The sequence below is a fragment of the Podarcis muralis genome, chromosome 5, assembly GCF_964188315.1.
Source record: "Podarcis muralis chromosome 5, rPodMur119.hap1.1, whole genome shotgun sequence".
NCBI lineage: Eukaryota > Metazoa > Chordata > Lepidosauria > Squamata > Lacertidae > Podarcis > Podarcis muralis.
In genome coordinates, this window is record NC_135659.1 from 67932135 (window position 1) to 67951595 (window position 19461).

Sequence of the window (19461 nt, forward strand, 5' to 3'; positions counted from 1 at the left end):
GTCTCCAGCTGTTTTCAGACTACAACTCCCATCATCCCTAGCTAGCAGGACCAGTGGTCAGGGATGATAGGAACTGTAGTCCAAACACAGCTGGAGACCCAAGTTTGGGAAACCCTGCCTTAGAGGATATCTGTCAGGTACAACAGAATATCATCTAGGCCAGGGGTCAGCAACCTTTTTCAGCCGTGGGCTGGTCCACTGTCCTTCAGACCATGTGGGAGGCTGGACTATTTTTTTTGGGGGGGGGGGGGGAATGAACGAATTCATATGCCCCACAAATAACCCAGAGATGCATTTTAAATAAAAGGACACATTCTACCCATGTAAAAATACGCTGATTCCTGGACTGTCCGCAGGCCAGATTGAGCTGCATCCGGCCCCTGGGCCTTAGGTTGCCTACCCCTGCTCTAGGCATTCTCTCCTTGCCTTAAAAAACAGTCATCAGCCTAATAAGTCAATGAGAGAACTCAAGCCACATGTGAACCAAGTGGAAAATAAATGTTATAAAATAATGACACATCTATGGCAGTAATTTGTGCCCAGCACTCCCCCCCCCCCCCCCGCCAGAAAAACCCTACAATGGAAGAGCATAAAAACCTCATTGACTCAGATAAATGGTAGTTTTTAGGAAAACTCTAAGACAAATCCAGAGCAAGCAGACAATATCTCAGTGAACTGTTTCCTTCCCACAAAGCTTTTTCTTCCTTTTCTCACTCTAATTCCTCAGAAAAAACTGTGAGGCATTATTCATTGAAAATAACTGTATTCTCAGATGGAGGATTCAAAACATTGTGCAACCAGCTGTACAAGTCCCAACATGGCTCTGAACTTGCAAGCCTTTGGGTTAAGCTCAAATTGCTCTCTGAATTTTAACATCAGTTTTTAAGATGCAAAACTCCTTCTGAAAACTGAGATAAAGTTAAGTGGAAAGAGGCAACAGAAGGATTTCAATGCAATTCCTGCTACACATTTCCTTTAAAACGGGATATGTAAAGCAGAAAAATTTCTCTTTTACAAATGCAAGTTTCATGTACTCCCTTCTCCATGGGAGCAATTCAGCACTGGAATGCCCTCCCATCATCATGCTTATTATTATATTTATTGGTCACTTATCTAAAAAATAAATGACTTCCATTTCCTCTCCACTACCAGGACCCCACCCCCCAAATCTGCTCCAGAGGGTTTCCCAACCACCCAGAGGTTGGGAATCTGAGGGTGCACAAGGGCTGGAGAGGATGAGGATGTTCTGTTGTGCCCATGGAAATGTATTTATAATATGTATATAGACATATAGAACTAAAGTTAGAATTCTGTAAAACTGCAGCTCGCCGCATCTTCTATCAAAGGCTTCCTTGGAAAATAATTCCTCACGTAGCCAGGAAAAATACAACATGCTGAAGATTCAAGCAACTTCTCATGACTATTTCAGTGTTCATTGCTACATAAATCTAGCATCGTTCTACAGTACCAACAATGCTAAATGAGGCAACAGTAATTATATCCTATTTCTCTGTGTAGAACACTTACATCTGAGTAGATCTCTATAGAATTCTCACTGAGTTCAATGGAACATACTCCTATGAAAGTAGACATGGCATGCAGTTTTAATTACTTACCATTTCTCTAGCCTCATTAGTGAGTTGGAAAGTATTGGGAAGAACTTCAATATTAGTGGCTCGTTCCAATTTGTCACGCCGATCTGTTGAAATGTTGAATCTAACGTGGTCACCTTCCAACAGTGTCACCTTTGATTTTGTATCTTTGTCTCCAAATGGAAGTTCTTTAGGAATCACAAAGTCTACTTTTATACGCCCAGGTAATGGGTCATTCTGATCAGAGTACAAAAGAAAGGCCACATTAGAGCTTTCCTGGATTGTACAGTTTTAAAACATCAACTGAGAGCTGAACAAGTTCCATCTTCCATTATAGCACCCAAGGATGCCTCTTTCATTAATGATTTCCCCAATTTGTTTCCCTTTACTGAATTTGCTCAGTGTCACAGACTATCAAAGTACTTTAAACGTTTACAAATAAATTTCTGTACACAGTAATGTAAGATATTTGCTACCTGATTTTTGTTGGGTACTTTTGGAATTACTTTGGTTACTGTTCCCTCAAAGTGTTCAATGCTGATATCTTCAAAAATAACAGTTCCTTGAGGCAAAAGTCTTACATCAGTTGCAACTTCTTTACCCTATAAGCAGAAAATTAAGCCAAATAGTCAACTGGTTAAGTAGTTACAAGGACCAACAATAGGTCAAACAACATACGAAACTAAGGGAGACATTTAAGGAAGTTCCTGCAATGTCATGCATTTACAATTTAAGTTGGAGTTAAGAAATTTGGTCTTACATTTCTGTCTTTGATTGTGAACTCCACATCATCACCAGGCTGTAAGGCTTCTAGGTCACCTTTAAATTCGCTATAGTGAAAGAATATCTCCTTTACAACATCACCTCTTTCAATGAATCCAAAGGCTTCCTAAGAAGAAAATAGGATTGTTAAGCAAAGAGCAAAGAGATGCTATCTTGATCTATATCCACCTAGCTGGAATAAAACATTTTTTTGGTGACTTATAGTCATTAGAAAGATCTACAGCTAAAAATGTGCACATATAAAAACTTTTTAAAGGAGGAATGAGTGAATTATATAAAGCCCAATCTAATGCCTGCTCTCTCAGATGCTAGATCTAACGTTCAATGAGACTTACTCCCAAGCAACCTTACATGGAAGTTCTGTCTCAAAAGTACTAGAATAAGTCTATACACCTTCTCCTCCACACCTACATGGTTCCATAACTGTACAAGTAAATTTCAGAAAGTAGTTAAGTGTTAATTTACCTTCATGGCACAAACTACTCCTTGACACCGAGCCTGTTTCTTTTTCAAAAGCATAATGTTACGAGCACTTACAGCACCAGTACTATGGGAAAAAGTAGATGAAGGTCACACAAGGAAAATATAATTCAATGACTTATCACAATACAGCCAACTACAGAATGATTCTTAAATTCTATGAGTGACTCTAGTTGTGTTTATCTAGGGTTGCCATATTTCAAGAAGTAAAAATTCGGACACCCAAAATTGTTGTTTTTAGGGCTATCGCCTGATAGCTCCGCCGCCACTGCCAAGCCCAGGTTGCCTGAGCACGCGCATGCACACACACACACACACACACAAAATTAAACCCCAAATCCAGGACATCTGCTTTGAAATGTAAATTTCCCCCCAAAAAGGACATGTCCGGGAATTCCCAGACATATGGAAACCCAACTTTATCCCACCAGAGCAGATTGGGGCGGTTGGGGGGGGGGGGGGACTAGGAGGGATGAGTTACATGAGTTGGTGCAATACTGGGTCACCTTATAGGTTTAATGTGCTAAATTCTATTCTAGAAACTGGAAAGACGTAAGTCTCTTTTCGTTATGACCAGGATATTTTAAGATGAAAACATCACACTGCTACAATCTCTTTACTTGAAGTACACATTCACATTTAGGTCTTAAAAAAAAAAGCAAGTTTCCTATTAGATAGCTGTACTTCAGATTATCCATTTGTCTGTGAAAGAAATAGCCAAACTGACTAGCAATTTTAATAAGCACTCAAAAATAACGCATCTTTAGAAACTTGATCTGAATGGCCTTTGCAAAGTTTGCTAAGTATACTTCAACTCAAGTAGTACCACTAGTTTCTGGAGAACTTTACTACCTTAGAACCAACATGGATTCAGTAATTACAAGGTATCTACTTACTGTTTATTTGTATCAATAATGAAGTTAATTTTATCTCCGGTTTCCAGCTGTACATTTCCTTCAACATCTTCTGGGGTATAAGTTAAGTAGAACACTTCCTGTGAATTAAAATTTGATATCATTAATATTTTGCTATGAGTAGAGAAATTTATAAAGTCCTGGTTAGTTTAAACTTCTGCGTTTCAGAACTTGGGACGTGTGCAGAATATATGACGTTTTATTAGCATTTTATGAAACTAAAAAATAGTCACAGTGAAGACATTAGTAAACAGTTAACTCTTCTGCTTCATTTTAACTAGCCATATAATTCTAGACTGAAGTTGTGAAAATATTTCAGAATTACAGTCAAAACATGAAGTCAGATGTTTTCTATTTCAATAAATAAGTTTTTAGCAATTTAAATTTTAACTTTTTAAAGCAAGTACAGTTTTTTCACTGTCTACTCTGGCAAGTATTTTAGTTTAAATCATATTGGAGGATCAGTCAAAAAGTTTAAGTAAATACATAAGTTTTACCCCATTACGTTCGTAGCATACACTCCCTGTTGGACTCTGACCCGGGGCAGCTGGAGACTTACTCTCTAAGTTGTGAGGAACAGCACACACAACCTACCAGTCAAAAAAAAATCCATTGCTAATTATTTCCAGAGGCAGCATTATGCATCAGACTGTTAGTTTTCTATAATACACTTGGGGATGCACTTTACAGGTAACCCACAACAGTATGCCATGCTGCAAAGCTTATATCTTACAGTACTTTTGTTAACTGTAAGAATTGTTCTTGGTTAGGTAAAACCCCAATTTTTACGCGCTTGCCAAAACAAGTGGAAAAAATTAAATTTGAGAAAAATATTTCTATGCAACCAAGGAGAGGCATGCTACACTCAACTCTGCCCTTGTTTGTCTGACCACAGCAGATGCAAATCGCATGCATGGAAAAAGCTTATCATAGCCACTAACTTGTCCATTTATTCGCTCTTCAGGTAATGTTTCTGTTTTAATCTTCACCAGTTTAATAGCAATCGGTTTTCCAGTTCGCCGGTCAGAAGATACTTCAAATTCAACATCATCTGTAAAGCAATTGAAGTTTTATCAATGACACAGGACCGGTCTAGTAACACTTAACAGGAAAAATTCGCAAGCACAGCTTTACCTTTCCTCAGGCAATCCTCCCTGTCTCCAATACTACACAGCCTCAAAAGTAGTCTTAAATTTGCATTAAGCATGCAAATTTAAGACTGCTTTTGAGGCTGTGTAGTATTGGAGACAGGGAGGATTGCCTGAGGATAGAACTCTCGAAAACTACAAAAAAGCTCAATGAGTTGCTTGCATGTAAATGGTTCCCCTGGATCTCAGTCAGTGGCATTTATCTTGCACATGCATGCTAAGATCAAAATAACAATGTAAAACATGACTGCATTCTCCTCGGTCAGTGAATCTGGCTCATGAACTCAGAGTAGGCAAAATGAGAGGCTCTTTCTGTACAGCATTCACAGCCCATTCTTCTAGTCCACTGGTTTCACAACTTTATGACACCGGAGGTATTTTCCACCACATTTCTTCATCTACAAAAACAACTCTAAGTGTTATAAAAAGCTAAAGCAAATTCTAGGGTCCCGAAAGGCATCTAGGTGGCCACTGTGAGAGAAGAATAATTGATTAAATATGCCTTTGGTCTGATCCAGCAGGGTTCTTGTATTTTTAGGGCCATAATTACCTTGTGTGAGGCCACACAGATTGGGCCTCACTGTTGCTCTACCTCAAGGATACTGAATCTCTGTACCTCTATATGTTGGATATCAACTCCCATCAGCCCCAGCCAGCTTGGCCAATGGTAACGGGTTATGCGAATTATAGCTCAGTCAGACCATGAGAGCCACAGGTGTTCCAACCCTGCCAGAGAGAAACTGAGTGCATTCTAGAACACACACAACTGCCTCCTGTAGCTGCACAGTGCAATGGAAAATTTATTTATTTTACATAATTTGTATCACCCTCATCCTTTCTGAAATCATAGCAGTGTGCACTAAAAACCAATAGAAAACAGTAAAACTCACAGCAGCCCAAGCAAGAGCACAAATGTCTGATAAAACTTTTCTATTTAAACTATCCTTCTAAAGACAGGCAGTTAAGTGTTGCCTGAGAGACAGAATTTTAGAGGTGGTGGCCATCCCAGAAATGGCCCTCAAGGACTATCACTTTTTGAAATTGTTGAAGGGTCAGTGAGAAGGATCTCTGTGAAAGACCTCAGTTCTTGGGCAGGATTATACAGGAGATAGTGGCCTTTATTATAGCCTGGCTCCAAACCATTTAAGGCTTTAGAAGTTAAAAACAGCACTTAAGTGTACACAGGAAACAAATAGTCTGGCCATGTAGTTAGTAAATAAGGGGATTAACATGAGCCCTACATCCCACCCTGATAGCAGTCTGTAGTGGTGAGCAAACTTATCAGCCATTCTACTGAAGAACAAGGAAGAGCTTCCCAAAACACAGTATAGGAAACCAGTTTCTACGATACTCTCCTCAATATATCTTCATCATAGAAGCATCCATATAGTTAAGCCTATCTATTTATCATTCATTTATTTATGACATTTCTATATTACTTATTTGCATTTCTAAGCAGTGTACATAACAATCCACAGAAAATGGGAAACTAAAACAAAAAATTATCATAAATTGAAACACAAGGCCTCACTTTGGCTCTCTCAACTAATGGTTGGTTTACCTACTATTGACTAGGCAGACACATCTCTAGTGTGTTAAGAGGTGCTAATCCTCATCACACATGTAAAGAGCCTCAGTTATGAACCCAGAGAATTCCACCAGATGAATTACCTCCCACTTTAAGCTCCTGTAGGTTGCCATTATACTGTGAACAGTGGAAGAACAGTCTAGCTTGCCGTTCTGAACACTGAATGAATCCATAGGAGGTCAGCAGTTTTTCAATAACCCCAGTTTCACGCAGTCCTGCAGAAGTACCATTGGGGTACCCGTTGTGTCCATTGTTATGGAGAAGGTTTGGATCAAAGCTCATCTGAAAGCAAAAGATAACTTGTGAAATCCTCCAAAAGCAATTCCCATCACCTTTCATACTTAAGGGAACACAGAACACATATTGTGCATTAAAGAGCATCAGATAAGCAAGCAAGTTTCTGGCAGCTAAGGCACAGCTTGTGTACACTATTCATCAGTAGATTCATCAGTAACTAAACGACATTTACCTTGTAGGATTTATCAATATGTGGTTAATATAGCATTATATTTTCCCATTATATACAGAATAAAGTTAATACTTTATTCAAAATTAGTCATTAGTATAAACTTGCCTTTGCCAAAGAAGGCTACCAAGAAAGCAAAAACAAAAGCTTGCTAATCTCAAGGCAATTTCCATTAGCACCTACTCTACCCTTGTTGAACTGGAGGCCTAATATCTTATGAACTTTCATAATTGTTTGCTGTACTCATTCAGCTTAAATGCTCCTTCTCTATCCATAAATGCATTGGTTAATGCCAGAAAACAGAGAAAACTGCCCTACTGAATTCTCATTAATCTTCTAGAAACACATAGATATAAATATGCTTTAAAATCAATTTTGCTATCTTAAGTTAAATCAAATCCAGAGATAAGTTAGCATTAGGGTATCATTTAACTTTCCTGTTAGAAGAATCAGTGAACATATCATGCAAGTCAAAGGGCTCAAGGCAAGAAATTTGCCAAAATCATGCATTTTGAGACCATATATTTTACAGATATGTTGCAGTTTCCTGTGTATCTGTTTAAGAAAGCAAACCTAAAGTTCCTGCAACTCCAAGGAGCCATTAAGTGTACAAAAGTTCCAAGTGTAAGAATCTCTAAACACAATAGTCTAACTGCACAGTTATAACCAAACAGATCCTTACTCATTATGCTGGAAATAATGCCCTTTGCTGTCATCATTATTAATCAGAGTTGACCTACCCACCAAGGACAATGCCAGATTCTAAGCTCACATATAGCTTTTGGAGATGCATGTGGGCAATCCTCCTATGGACAATTACTTAGGAGCAAGGTCCACTGAACTCAGTGGGATTTCTGAGTATAGGATTGGGCTGAAAGAGGCTTTGGTTTTTTGTCAACTAGTACAGGCACTAAGATAACATTATGAAATGCAGAATAGTGGTCATTTCTCTTCTTGCAAAGAAACAAGAACAGAAATCCCTTGTACACATGCCAACCAAAAAGCACTAAGATATACTGCAACTCATTTTTTGGCAACATAAGATGCAACAACTCCCTACTTAGAAATTAATGCATCTGGAGAAGGTGCTTGCTATAAACTGTTTCCTATTACAAGTGTATCAAGTAGAATTTATATTATCTATGTCATCATTCTTTTGAAGATTTAGGAAAATAAATCTAAGTGGGCAAGATACATTCCATCAACTTATCAGAATGAATAAAATGAAGTTGCAACACATACACACACATGACCAAGCTTTCATTAAGTTTCTGAAACAGATACAGGAAAGCACCTTTTAAGAACCCAGCAAGATTTCCAGCTGGTTCAAGTGGAATTTTATCCTTTAACCTGTTGAGGAGATTTAATATCAGTGAAGTTAGAAGTGAGAACATATACAGAGATGAGTTAACTGCAAAGGATCCCCATGCTAAGATTCCATGTCTGTCAAGTTGCCCTGACTTACAGATCTCTGATAAAGAGGGGTCCTCTTCTGTTTTTTAGACCCGGATGAAGTAGAAGATGAAGAGAAAGGTAAAGGATGAGAAGGAGGGGGAGCTGCAGGAGGGGGGAGAGGATCTGATGACACAGTATAATGGTTCTCCATCTCATACAGCTGTGATAACATAGTACACAGTATAACTAGTCAATAGTTAGCACATCTTTAAACACATCCAAGTAATTATCAAATTCCATTTCTCAAGAGAGCTGGAAGTCGAAAGCAATCAATCCAAATTTCTTTTTTAAAAATAGGATTACAGTATAAATAGTATTAGCAAGCACTATTTCTAGGTCAATTCCTCTCCAACAATGTTCTGATTTGCTCATACTACCAGAACTCTGACCAGCTCTTACACAAAAGTACTCACAAGGGAGAAGTGTCATTTGAAATAACTGAGTAATAGATTGAGCTAAGAGTTGGAACATGTTGCATGTTCTTGCACTGCAGCAAACACTATGTCCAGATAGAATTATAATAGTATTTTATATTTTCCCATTTGAAAGGGATAGCAGAAGAACTGGCACTATTAATGAGACACAGAAAAACTGCTTATTACATAGGTTCTAGAGAGTACATTCACACATAAACAATTCAAAAACTGGAATTTTACACAGATAACGCTATGTTATCTGTGTTCATTAACCCTAAGGGTTCAGGTGAAGTCTTTCTTTCCTTCTCATGATTTGGAGAAGAGAGACTAGTACCTGAATTTCAAGTAATAAGCACTTCAAAACTGGTCATTAACTAAATTTAGGACACCAGGAACATTGGCAGCAAGATAACAGCTGGTCTCAGTTCTCCTCAACCTTTATTTAATACATTTAAGCAAACATCAACTGTATTGCACAGAGATGAACTGAAGTGAAATTGCTCCAGCAACAATTTACGGCCTCTATTCTACAGAGCATGTTGCACCAGTATTGTATTCATGAACAGTTGCTGGTTTACTGTTTACTATGTCAAATCCCTAATGCAGGAAATAAATTCCTACACTGATGTACAGTAGCAGTCATTTTCAGGGTTTTTAGGGAAATGAACAAGAGATTTTAGAAGCTTTTTTTCCTGGATTATTTTCTTATTTTAAGAATATTATTTGCCTAATAAAGCATCAGAATATTAGTCCATCTAGCTCAGTGCTACTGATCAGCAGCTGCTGAATGTTATTTAAAACAAGGTCTTTCTCAGCCCTGTTGAAAGGGCTTTTTAACTGAAGCTGCCAGGGATTGAGCCTGGGACCTTGTCTATGGGAAAGTATGTGCTCTACCACTGCGCTATGGGCCTTTTCTGGGCTGCACTTATAATTCCATTTCAGCAGCCCTCAATTATTTTGAAATATGATCTTGAGGCTTGAGAATTTTGCCTAATTATGTTTTATGGCATCACAACTACTTTTCCATTTCATTATTGAATAATAAACAAGCCTTTAGAGGATTGAAGAGAGCCCCTTCCCCAGCATTTAACTATGCTAGACATGAGAACAAACACATTGTCTCTCAAGGACAAACTTTTAAACTTAGTAGTTCGCTGCCAATCTTACAGGCTTTGGGGGAGAACCCCTGAACAATTTCCATGCTAGTAAAGGCCAAGGATGGACATGTTTCAGCTAACTAGCTATCAACCGTATTCCAGCTAGACATTGAGTTGTCACAGACAAGAAAATTTGGCAGATGTATACTCTGCTCATTTTCAAAAAGGCTCAAAATTTGAATCGGCTGCCTTTGGCCATTTGAAGGAAGCTTTGGATCTCTCTGTTTTAGGGCTTTCCAGAGAAATAACAAAAGAAACCCAAAATTATCTAAGTATTGGGGTAGTTTTGATTTTAAACAGCTGGAGAGGTAACCAATTGCCCTGAAACAGGAACTAGGCCTGGTACAATGACCAATGAAAAGAATGGTTGGGAATGAGGGGTGAGTGTGAAATGATTTTCAAACTGAAACTGTCAAATTAAGAGTGTTTTAGCCTGCTCACTGCACTTTGGCAGGGTTATAGGATGCTTTGTTTAATAAGAGGTTCCAAAATGAGCAGACGTTTCTGCTAGTAATCTGCAAACTGGCCACATTTTTTTTTGCTCAAAGGAGGTTGTTGCATCACACCATCTGAGCTAGCTTGGCTTTACCCTTAAGAATATTGCTAGTATGGCAAAAGAACTTACTGATTGGCCATAAGGTGATAAATTCAGTCCGACTGGAGATGCATTGCCCAGGTTGGCACTAACGTATGCAGTAGGGGGAGAAGACGGCATGGAAAATTCAACAAATTCTTTCCAGGTGCTTGCCATATTTTTACGCCTGTTTCAACTTAATTTTATAATGCTGCATATAACAAAATCAAACAAGACAACCTTGTCAATGTATATCTGCCACTTATCCAGTGTCATAAAAAGCTGCCATTCTGGCAGCCTCCTAACATATTAAGACAAGAAGGGATTGATGTGCTAGTTAAGGAAGCATTTAATAGCTTTATTTTACCTCAAGAGGGGTTCTGAAATGGAGAGCAGAAGCTGGATGCTAACTGAACTCATGGTTACTATTAATTCAGCTGTCCTTATAGCAGACAATTAACATTTAAACCTATCAGCTTATGAAATGGAGACTCACTGACCGATACTAGTAATTGGGAGAAGGATATGGAGAAAGTTTGAGATCCAGACTTATAGCATTAGAGTAAACTGATTTCAAAAGGGAGAAACTGGAAAATAGTAGCAGAAAGCTTAATGAAATAGCTACAATGATAAGATTGCATTCCACAGTTAGCTCAGCAAATATAACCAAATGGCAATACTGATGAACTTGAATCATTTAAAAACATAAGCACCACAGCCAGATGTTAGCTCTGCTTTTGATATTCTGACCAAATGAAGGCAGTCAGGATTTAAATAAAAGCATTATTTAAACTCATGTCAAACAGTAGTTTTAATTCCAGTATCTATTACTGTTTTAACGAGTACATGCACCAACCTCGCAGTGATATTCTAATATTGCACTTTCAGTAGTATTCGCGAATTCTTCGTTTCAGCACACGTTTCAAAGTTTGAAGATTGCTATTGTTAAAAAAAAGAGATAGCAAGAGACAAGTGATCTATCAAGCTAATAAGGAATAACTGGTGCTGCACTGGGCAGTTTCAGCACAGCACTGAAGAAAACAAAGACTACTAGCAGCGTTGGGACGTGCTCTTTTGAAGCTGTTGAGTAGGCACAAACTTCTTGTTTCAGATCAAGTGTTGTGTCTTCAGTGTAAATTTTACTCTTCTTTGGTCTTGTTTTGTTGTTACGATGTGATGTGTTCCTTTCCTGATCTGAACTTGAAGCAGCAGTTTCAGGTGGTAAATTCTGTTCTGTTACACTTCATACTGGAGAGAAAACAAACAAATAAGAAGTCTATTATGCCACAACTTTTAGACATTTTGGACATTTAACAGATGTGATCCCATCCTTCTGAGCAGATCTTTCTCACAACTCCAAGGTTTTACTAATGCTTGAAAAAAGCTTCTACCTTTTTACTAAGCTCAAATCCTAAATTGCACTGAACATAACATCTGGTTAGAATCTCAGAAATTACCAGTAAATTCTAATGTTTATATACTGATCAGGCCTTCTTAACCAGTTTCAATACGTTTATAAGCATGTATTTGAGTCATGAACATTTTCTCAACTAGAATATAAACTCCTGTTGCTTCAGGAATAGAGATCAGAGACAAACACGAATCACCACAGATATGCAAAAGCATATGTGAAATGTCTATTTCTTTCGAAAACGAACTTTTACTTGCTTTCTAGGAAAGCAGTATGGTAATCTAAAAATGTTGATATTATCATGCTCTAATGTAACAGTACAATAATTTGTAATATTTAAAGCTATTATATAATATCAACAACAAGCATAACTATGCAGGTAGCACAAAAATTAGCTGTAAGCTGCTTGTCCAAACCAATCCCTGCAGTTTATCTGGGCCAATACCAAAGAACACTGCTAAAAGATTTAAGAGTTGAAACATGGAAGTATATTTTTGTTTTCATTTGTTTTTCATCCTGAGCCTGCCAGTTATAGAAGAAGACAAATGCAAAAGTTACATTTTAAGTTGTGTATTTGAATTTGTTTCCAAACCCAATGCACTAGGAAGAAACAGTACATTCTACACACACACTTGCCTGGGTGCTAAGAATCTCAGGTGAACACCTCTCGGTTCCATCAACATGGTTGGTGGAGACACAAGAGAGCCTTTTCTGAGCCTGCTCCCATATTATGGGATTCCCACCCAAGAGAAGTTAGACTGGCTTCCTCTTCCGCTGGCAGGCCGGGACCTTCCTATTTAAACAGGACTTTGAAAACTAAGGTGCAGACAATACTGACCACTGGGCCACTGCCATGGCAAACTGTATTTTACTGCTGGTTTTAATGAGTTTTTTAAAAAAAACCAAACCAAACCACACAATTTTAAATTGGTTTTTAAACAAATACAATAACCATTAAACACTTATCCAGCAGTACATCTATTAGTGTTTGTTTCATTCATTGTCTTCATTGTCTCTAGACATATGTTTTGGTGTATTTTAATTATGGTTTTTAACTAGCTTTTATTACTTTGTCTTTTATAATACACTAATAATTAATAAATAATCAACAGCATCTATGTAACGTATTTTCTCATTAATGAAGGGGCTACATATTTCTTTTCCTAGATGATAGAGTCAGGATGATGCAGTAACGGATAGATAAATCTGACCCTAGTGATAATTTTTTTCAGCATCCAAACTTCACTGGACATGGAATGCAGAATGATGCTGTGCAACAGCTGAGCCAGTTAACATAAAGGGAAGGAGAGTGAAAAAGGATTGTGCTCTTGAGAGGGGAATGAGCAGAAAGAGCTAGAGAACATGAGTAAATAGTTTTTTAAAAAACAAGAACCCCACATCTTTGTTTTTATACTTCTGTAGTCTTTCCTAACCCACAATGTTTTGGGGAAAGACAACATATTATGGAGGAAAGACAACATCTCTTGAATAGTAAGTGTTTCCATATATTATTGCTGATGTACAGTTAGCACGGTTAAAAACAGTCCAAGAAACTTAGTAAGGCAAAAAAGGAACACCCCAAATCTCTCCTAGCCAATCAAAGTAGGAAGGTCAGCATGCAGAATAAGAAAATTGAACATTTTTGTAAGAACAGAACCAGGTTAGCTTAGCTGGTGTAATCTAGAATGCTGTTATGCTGTACTACTAAGCACATTCTTGAAATTAAATTTGACTAAAACAAAGTTGTTACTTCAACATAAGCATGCTTAAGAGTGCCTATTCCACTGAATGTAGTCTTAATTCCTATGCATATTTTACACAGAACTCCCAAGCTCAGAGGGGCTTGCTTCTAAATCAGTTTAAACCTAACTATTCCCTGTACTTGGTGACAAAATATGTTGATCCTCCCATGTTGTGAAGCATTGGACTGTAGTTCAGTGAAATCAGTAGTGTGTATGTCTGTGCTTTAAATTCTTTACTTTTCAGCTCAGCTGCTATAAATACTCCTCCCAATGGCAAACACCCAGTGCAGCTGCCAAGCCTCCAATGCAGCAGACTCTGGGATAACACATAAATCCACAAAGGATTAGCTCAAGTTAGGCACAGTAAAAAGCAAGTTCAATTGTATTCCCCCCTTATGACTTAAGTATCTTTCTTTGTTTTTTTGTACTTTGTTGACATGAGTCAAGTTTTCTGTACATTGTCTACACAGCTGATGTAAGCTGTGGCAGCCATATTTAGATTGCAACACTAACAAGGCATTGCTACATGTTTCCAGAGACATCTACCAAAGAGTTTTGTCTTTGAAAACATTGTTTGGTATCAGCTAAATAGAATATTGGTAATCAAGATCAGAAGAATCCACATGCAATTAAGAGATAGCAGTAATTAAAGGAAATTATACAGGAGGCTGAATGCAATCCTAAACATAATTTTTGAGTGCAAATCCTATGGGTTTGAGCTGTAACTATGCATATATACTTAGGATAAAGGACCACCAAATTTAGCGGGTTTACTCCCAAGTGTGTGTGTGTGTGTGTGTGTGTGTGTGTGTGTATGAACACACAGAGGGGTGCACTGCAACTCAATATCGCTTTTATGAATTCAGTATTGTTATATACCCCTTTCCCACTGAGTAAATCAGCAAATATAGTCATCGTTTGGAGACAAAGTCACCAGCAAATCAAAGGCATCAATAGAATTAAGAAGGCTTTATTCTTAAAGGGGGCTTACGGATCAGACTACACCCATATTTAATGCTTCTAACCTAAAGGGCGAATATGTTGGTTAGGCAGTATGTAATAATAATTGAAGAAAGCCTCAAAATATTGCTCTGAGATCTGAATGCGCGATTACAATGCCTTTATAGTTTTATATTGCAGCAAATGAATTGAATTGCCTAGTTGTAGGGTTAGCACTCAAAACGGATTTCTGACGACCGCAGAGCGGTGCCAGACAACCGTCTGTTTCCTCAGCTTCGTTACCGCTGTCCACATGAGCGAAAGGAGCTACGGGTGGCCATTCCACCCTGTGCCGCAGCATCACATTAAAGAAAGCCACAGCACATGGCACTGAGGCAGCAAGATGGTGGCTCCTACTACTGAGGGGCGATCTAACGCTTGCGGGGCGGGGGTCCGCATCCGAAAAGGAAAGGATGCGGAAACCCAATGCCCCAGCCCTGCTGCGCCTGGGGGCGAGCCAAGGCCGGAATCCAGCCCTGGGCGCCCCTCCGGCCGGTTACACCGGCGGGCACGTTCTTCCCCTCAGGCGCCTGGGGCGTGTCCACTATCTGCCCCTCTCTCGAGGCTGGGGCGCGGTGGGGGTAGAGCGAGGGAGAGAAGGAAAATGGCGACCGCTCCCCCTCACACAAAGGAAGATTGACCTCCTCTTCCCCTCCCCGCACCCGCACGCTGCATGCCGGGAGAGGTAGTTCCCGTCTCCCACTCCGCTCCGCCGAAGACGAGGTGCCAGGACTCCACCCCCCAGAAGGCCCAGTGGCCGCGCAGCTTACAGCCGCCGCGCCGGGAGTTGGAGTGCTTTCCATCGCCGCGGCCGCCCAGAGCACCGCGCCCCTGAACTCCAAGCCCCAGCGGCCCCTGCGAGGGAAGGCCAGTCGCGCGGTGCACATTGGGAGCCGTAGTGATGTCGGGGTTCGGGCCCACCAGTCCGCTCCCTTTCCCTCCCTCTCTTTAGGCCCCTGCCTGGTGACAAACGGAAGCTGGGTTGAGAAGAGAGCGAGGGAGCCCGCTCGGCCCAGCAAGGTTCCCTTTCTCTCGCTTCTCCCTCCCTTCCCGCCCCCCCCCGCCTCTTTGCGCCCGTCTGTCAAACGAGCAGGGCACACGGCGGGTGGGGGAGGGGTTCCCCCCGCGCTAGACCGTTGGTCCCTGGGACAGAGTGACAGGCGACATTCCAAGCCCCCTCGGCTCTCCCTGCCCGCCACCGTCAAGGTCGCGCCGGGCGGGCAGAGGAGGCTGCCGGCCTCCCGGCAGGGACAACCCCACTTACCCCAACAGCTCAGCGCCCCCGCTCCAGCGCCGCCATGAGCAGCACGGCACAGCACGTAGGAATAAATCCCGGCTTCTCGCGAGACTCGCGGGCAGAGAGGAGGGCGGTTCCGCGCGTGCGCAGCAAGGCCGGGCGGGGGGGTGGAAGCGGGAGCTCGGGCTCTAAGGGAGGCTTCGGGATAAGTAGCCGCGCAAAAGCGCATGCGCGCCTTTGCTCTCTGTTTACTTATTGGCCGCCTTTCAGGGCAGCCGCTGCTTAAAGGGACGCCGTGCGGTATTGAGATGCACGAATTGCATCTTTATTGCAAAATGTGAAAAAGATGGGTGTATGTGTAACAAAGGTCATGAGAACCATGAGCCCGGCAAACGGAAGGCACCTAATCAAACCAGCACAATGACACAATAACATTGCAAACCCTCCGCGGAAAGATGTGAACTGTCCAGTTGTTTTGCAGCAGGGACGGAAAGCCTGTGACCCTCCAGATGTTGCTGGACTGGACTCCCAATTCCCACCATCCCTCACGCAAGAGCCGGTTGGATCAGGCCAGCAGCCCATCTAGCCCAGCATCCTGTTCCAATATTGGCCAATCAGATGCCTATGGCTATTAGCCCCAGTGCCAGGATGCCCAATGTCTGCAGGCATATGGATGGCTGCTAGCACCACCTACCCCACCCCACCCCACCGCATAATTTCACATACCTACAATGCAGGCAGTTTCCAGGCCGCAGTCTAGGACTACCACTTTTTATTTTCTTGCATGCCTCTTGTACTTCTAAGCAGCTGCACAACAGACAGGAGATTCAGCAGTGGAAGCTATACCCATTTCCATGCAGGAATAAGCTTCACCTGTTAACCATCTTGTCCTTTCCCTCAGCCAGCCCTGCATCTACTTCCTTTCCCTCAAGTAAGATGGGTAGATGTGTCCAATTCAGAATGATGTGTAGCGATTTGTAGCCTAAGGCACTGGGAATTACCTTGCATTGGCAACCATAACTATTGTCAGCTTTTCTAGTTTGGCATAGTGTGCTTTTCCACACCTCTCATCCCTCCATTACTCTTATTTTTCCTGGAAGTAAAGCATTGATAGGGCAGGTTGAGCAGTCTAAACTAAGCTATTTCAGCTGCAGACTAATGTGAAGAGTCAAAGCAGCTTGTGTAATAACCTATGTAAGCAGAGAGTCTCATTAACACAGAGGAATACTGCTTGAGCATGCCCTAAGGCCCCTGCAAAAATACTTGGGGCTAGAAAAGGGGAATGGCAGAGGGAGAATTAACAATGCTTTATGCAGAGGAAGCAAAAGGCACATGAACGGGGTGGCTGCAAGAAAAATGAACGGAGACAAGAAGACAGGGAACGAAGGATTTATAATGTTTCACAGGGCTATCATTTCCTCCTCTAATACATTTTAAATCCCTCTTTGTTCACCACCACAAATATCTCAAGGTTCATGCTGGAAACATCCTTGCACTTTAGGAGCTGCCTATTGGCTCCACCTTTTTAGTTCTAGCTTACTGAATGGCTGCCTCCATTTACAATAAGAGTATCTGTAGAACTACCTACAACATGGGAAACTGCCTTATACTGAGTCAGACCATTGGCCCATCTAGTTCAGTGCTGTCTACCTTGACTGGCATCAGCTCTCCTGGGTTTCAGGCAGGGACCTCTCTCAGCCCTACCTGGAAATTGAACCAGGGACCTTCTGCATGCAGAGCAGATGCTCTATCTGAGCTACACTTGATCCCCAAATTGGAATTGCAGCTTACTACACCTTTGACCACCAAGAAGCCTCCAGTTCCCTTTTCTATAAAACACAAACAAATTAGGTCCTCTGTGCAAGGTGTCACATAGTAGTCTCAGTCTCTCTCTCTCTCTCTCTCTCTCTCTCTCTCTCTCTCTCACACACACACACACACACACACACACACACACATCTATCTATCATCTCCCACACAACAGCAACATTGCATGGTACATCACTTTGCTTAGAAGTAGGGTAAATAAACCAAGGCTAGTCAGACTAGTTCAGCCTGTTGCATTGGATTATAATTGCAACTCCATAATAGTAATTACTATGTATCAGCAAAATATGGTATGCAACTTCCTTAACTGGATTTAGGAGCGCACATAAATTACTTTTTGTGACAGCTATGCAGGATATTGGCATGCCATATCTAACAACAGTGGCTGTTGACATAACCCTGATCGTGTCAGTGAATTACCTTGAAGCGGGTTGGGATGCCCTGTCCTTATTGACTCAAAGGCAGTGCTTTTAGTGAACCAATCAGAGGCTTGGATTCCAGTCCCAACATGCACACACAGAAGGTATTTCTGCACACTCATGAGAGGGTTGCAGATTCCCCCCTCTGCAAATGTAGTCTCTCCCCACCCTCCAAAGCCACTGGATCGTTCTCCAACCTTCAGGAGATAATTTTTAAGGGTGTATGGTGTTGCTGCAATGAAGAGTGCAAACAAGGCCCCCTTCTATGAGCCAAAGCAACCTCATTCTACTTTTAGGTCCAAACCATTATGAGCATCACTGTAAAATTAGGTGCAATCTTGGGCTGGTAACTGAATGCCTATTTTATAAAACAAAGGTGTTATTTTATTCTTGCAGTGGCTGTTAACTGCAAAGCAATTTTCAGCTAGAGGCACACTTATGAAAAATGTAGACAAACTTGATTCTTGATTTGTGGGAGGTAGGAAGCCACAGATTATTTGCAAAACATGACTTATAGGAAAAGGCTGATAAACAAAGGAAGCACATTTGTACTTATAAGAGGCAAGGATAATTTTACTCAGTGGCTACCTGAAAGAAACTTGTTCTACTTTCTACTTTGTCAGGTTCTCTCTCCCTTGTAATTTCAGCCAGTGCCTAGCAGGATAGCAGAAAGCTGCCAGAGGAAGCCAAATATTATCACAAACTGTTATGTTTGCAAGTTAGAATTAAATGCCTAACCAAATTGCTCTCTTTCTCTAGATAGATAGATAGATAGATAGATAGATAGATAGATAGATAGATAGATATCTCCACATTCAATTCATTATGGCCCAAAGTAATTTTCTTGAAGGGCAAAGGTGCAGGTTACCTTGTTTTCCATTGGCTACATCTCCAATTAAACTACAGATGGTGAAGGGGTCATGATCAGGTATGAACCAGACAATATTTTACTCTCCAAAGGATAGAATATCTGATGTATTTTCCATGTCATGGATCTCACTTTGGTGGACTAGGGAGGATTGACTGGCAGTCTCTCTACACATATTCTATTGTTTACCTTTACCTTACCTACTGGCAAGTGAAGGTATTTTCATCTCCTGTTGCGAATACTGACCGACATTTACACTTTTGATTATGTTGTTTTAGCTCAGGGAAGAACTTCAGGCCAAACTCCTTTATCTGGGCTCGAAACTCTCCCCAAGACACACCCCTCCCTGGCCCTGCTTCACTCTGAATTGGTTTCTGCCCTGCAG

At 40.8% G+C, this 19461-nt stretch overlaps 1 protein-coding gene across 7 annotated transcripts in view; it reads right to left on the reverse strand.

The window, feature by feature from the left end:
* Nucleotides 1-16143, reverse strand: part of CSDE1 (cold shock domain containing E1) — a 28993-nt gene extending 12850 nt beyond the window's left edge. Inside the window, exons 1-12 of one of the 7 annotated variants that reach the window (XM_077929079.1) lie at nt 15990-16143; nt 11430-11821; nt 10625-10784; nt 8437-8463; nt 6589-6787; nt 4711-4820; nt 4267-4359; nt 3752-3849; nt 2841-2922; nt 2353-2481; nt 2069-2194; nt 1617-1829 (exon numbers count right to left, since the gene is read on the reverse strand). In XM_077929079.1, the coding sequence (XP_077785205.1) occupies nt 1617-1829; nt 2069-2194; nt 2353-2481; nt 2841-2922; nt 3752-3849; nt 4267-4359; nt 4711-4820; nt 6589-6787; nt 8437-8463; nt 10625-10750 (1203 nt within the window). In that variant the 5' untranslated portion in view covers nt 10751-10784; nt 11430-11821; nt 15990-16143. Of the gene's footprint in view, nt 1-1616; nt 1830-2068; nt 2195-2352; nt 2482-2840; nt 2923-3751; nt 3850-4266; nt 4360-4710; nt 4821-6588; nt 6788-8436; nt 8587-10624; nt 10785-11429; nt 11822-15989 lie in introns of all 7 variants that reach the window. The other 6 variants (XM_028734570.2, XM_028734575.2, XM_028734572.2 and 3 more) reach the window with 6 other exon arrangements.
* Nucleotides 16144-19461: the final 3318 nt, after the last annotated feature.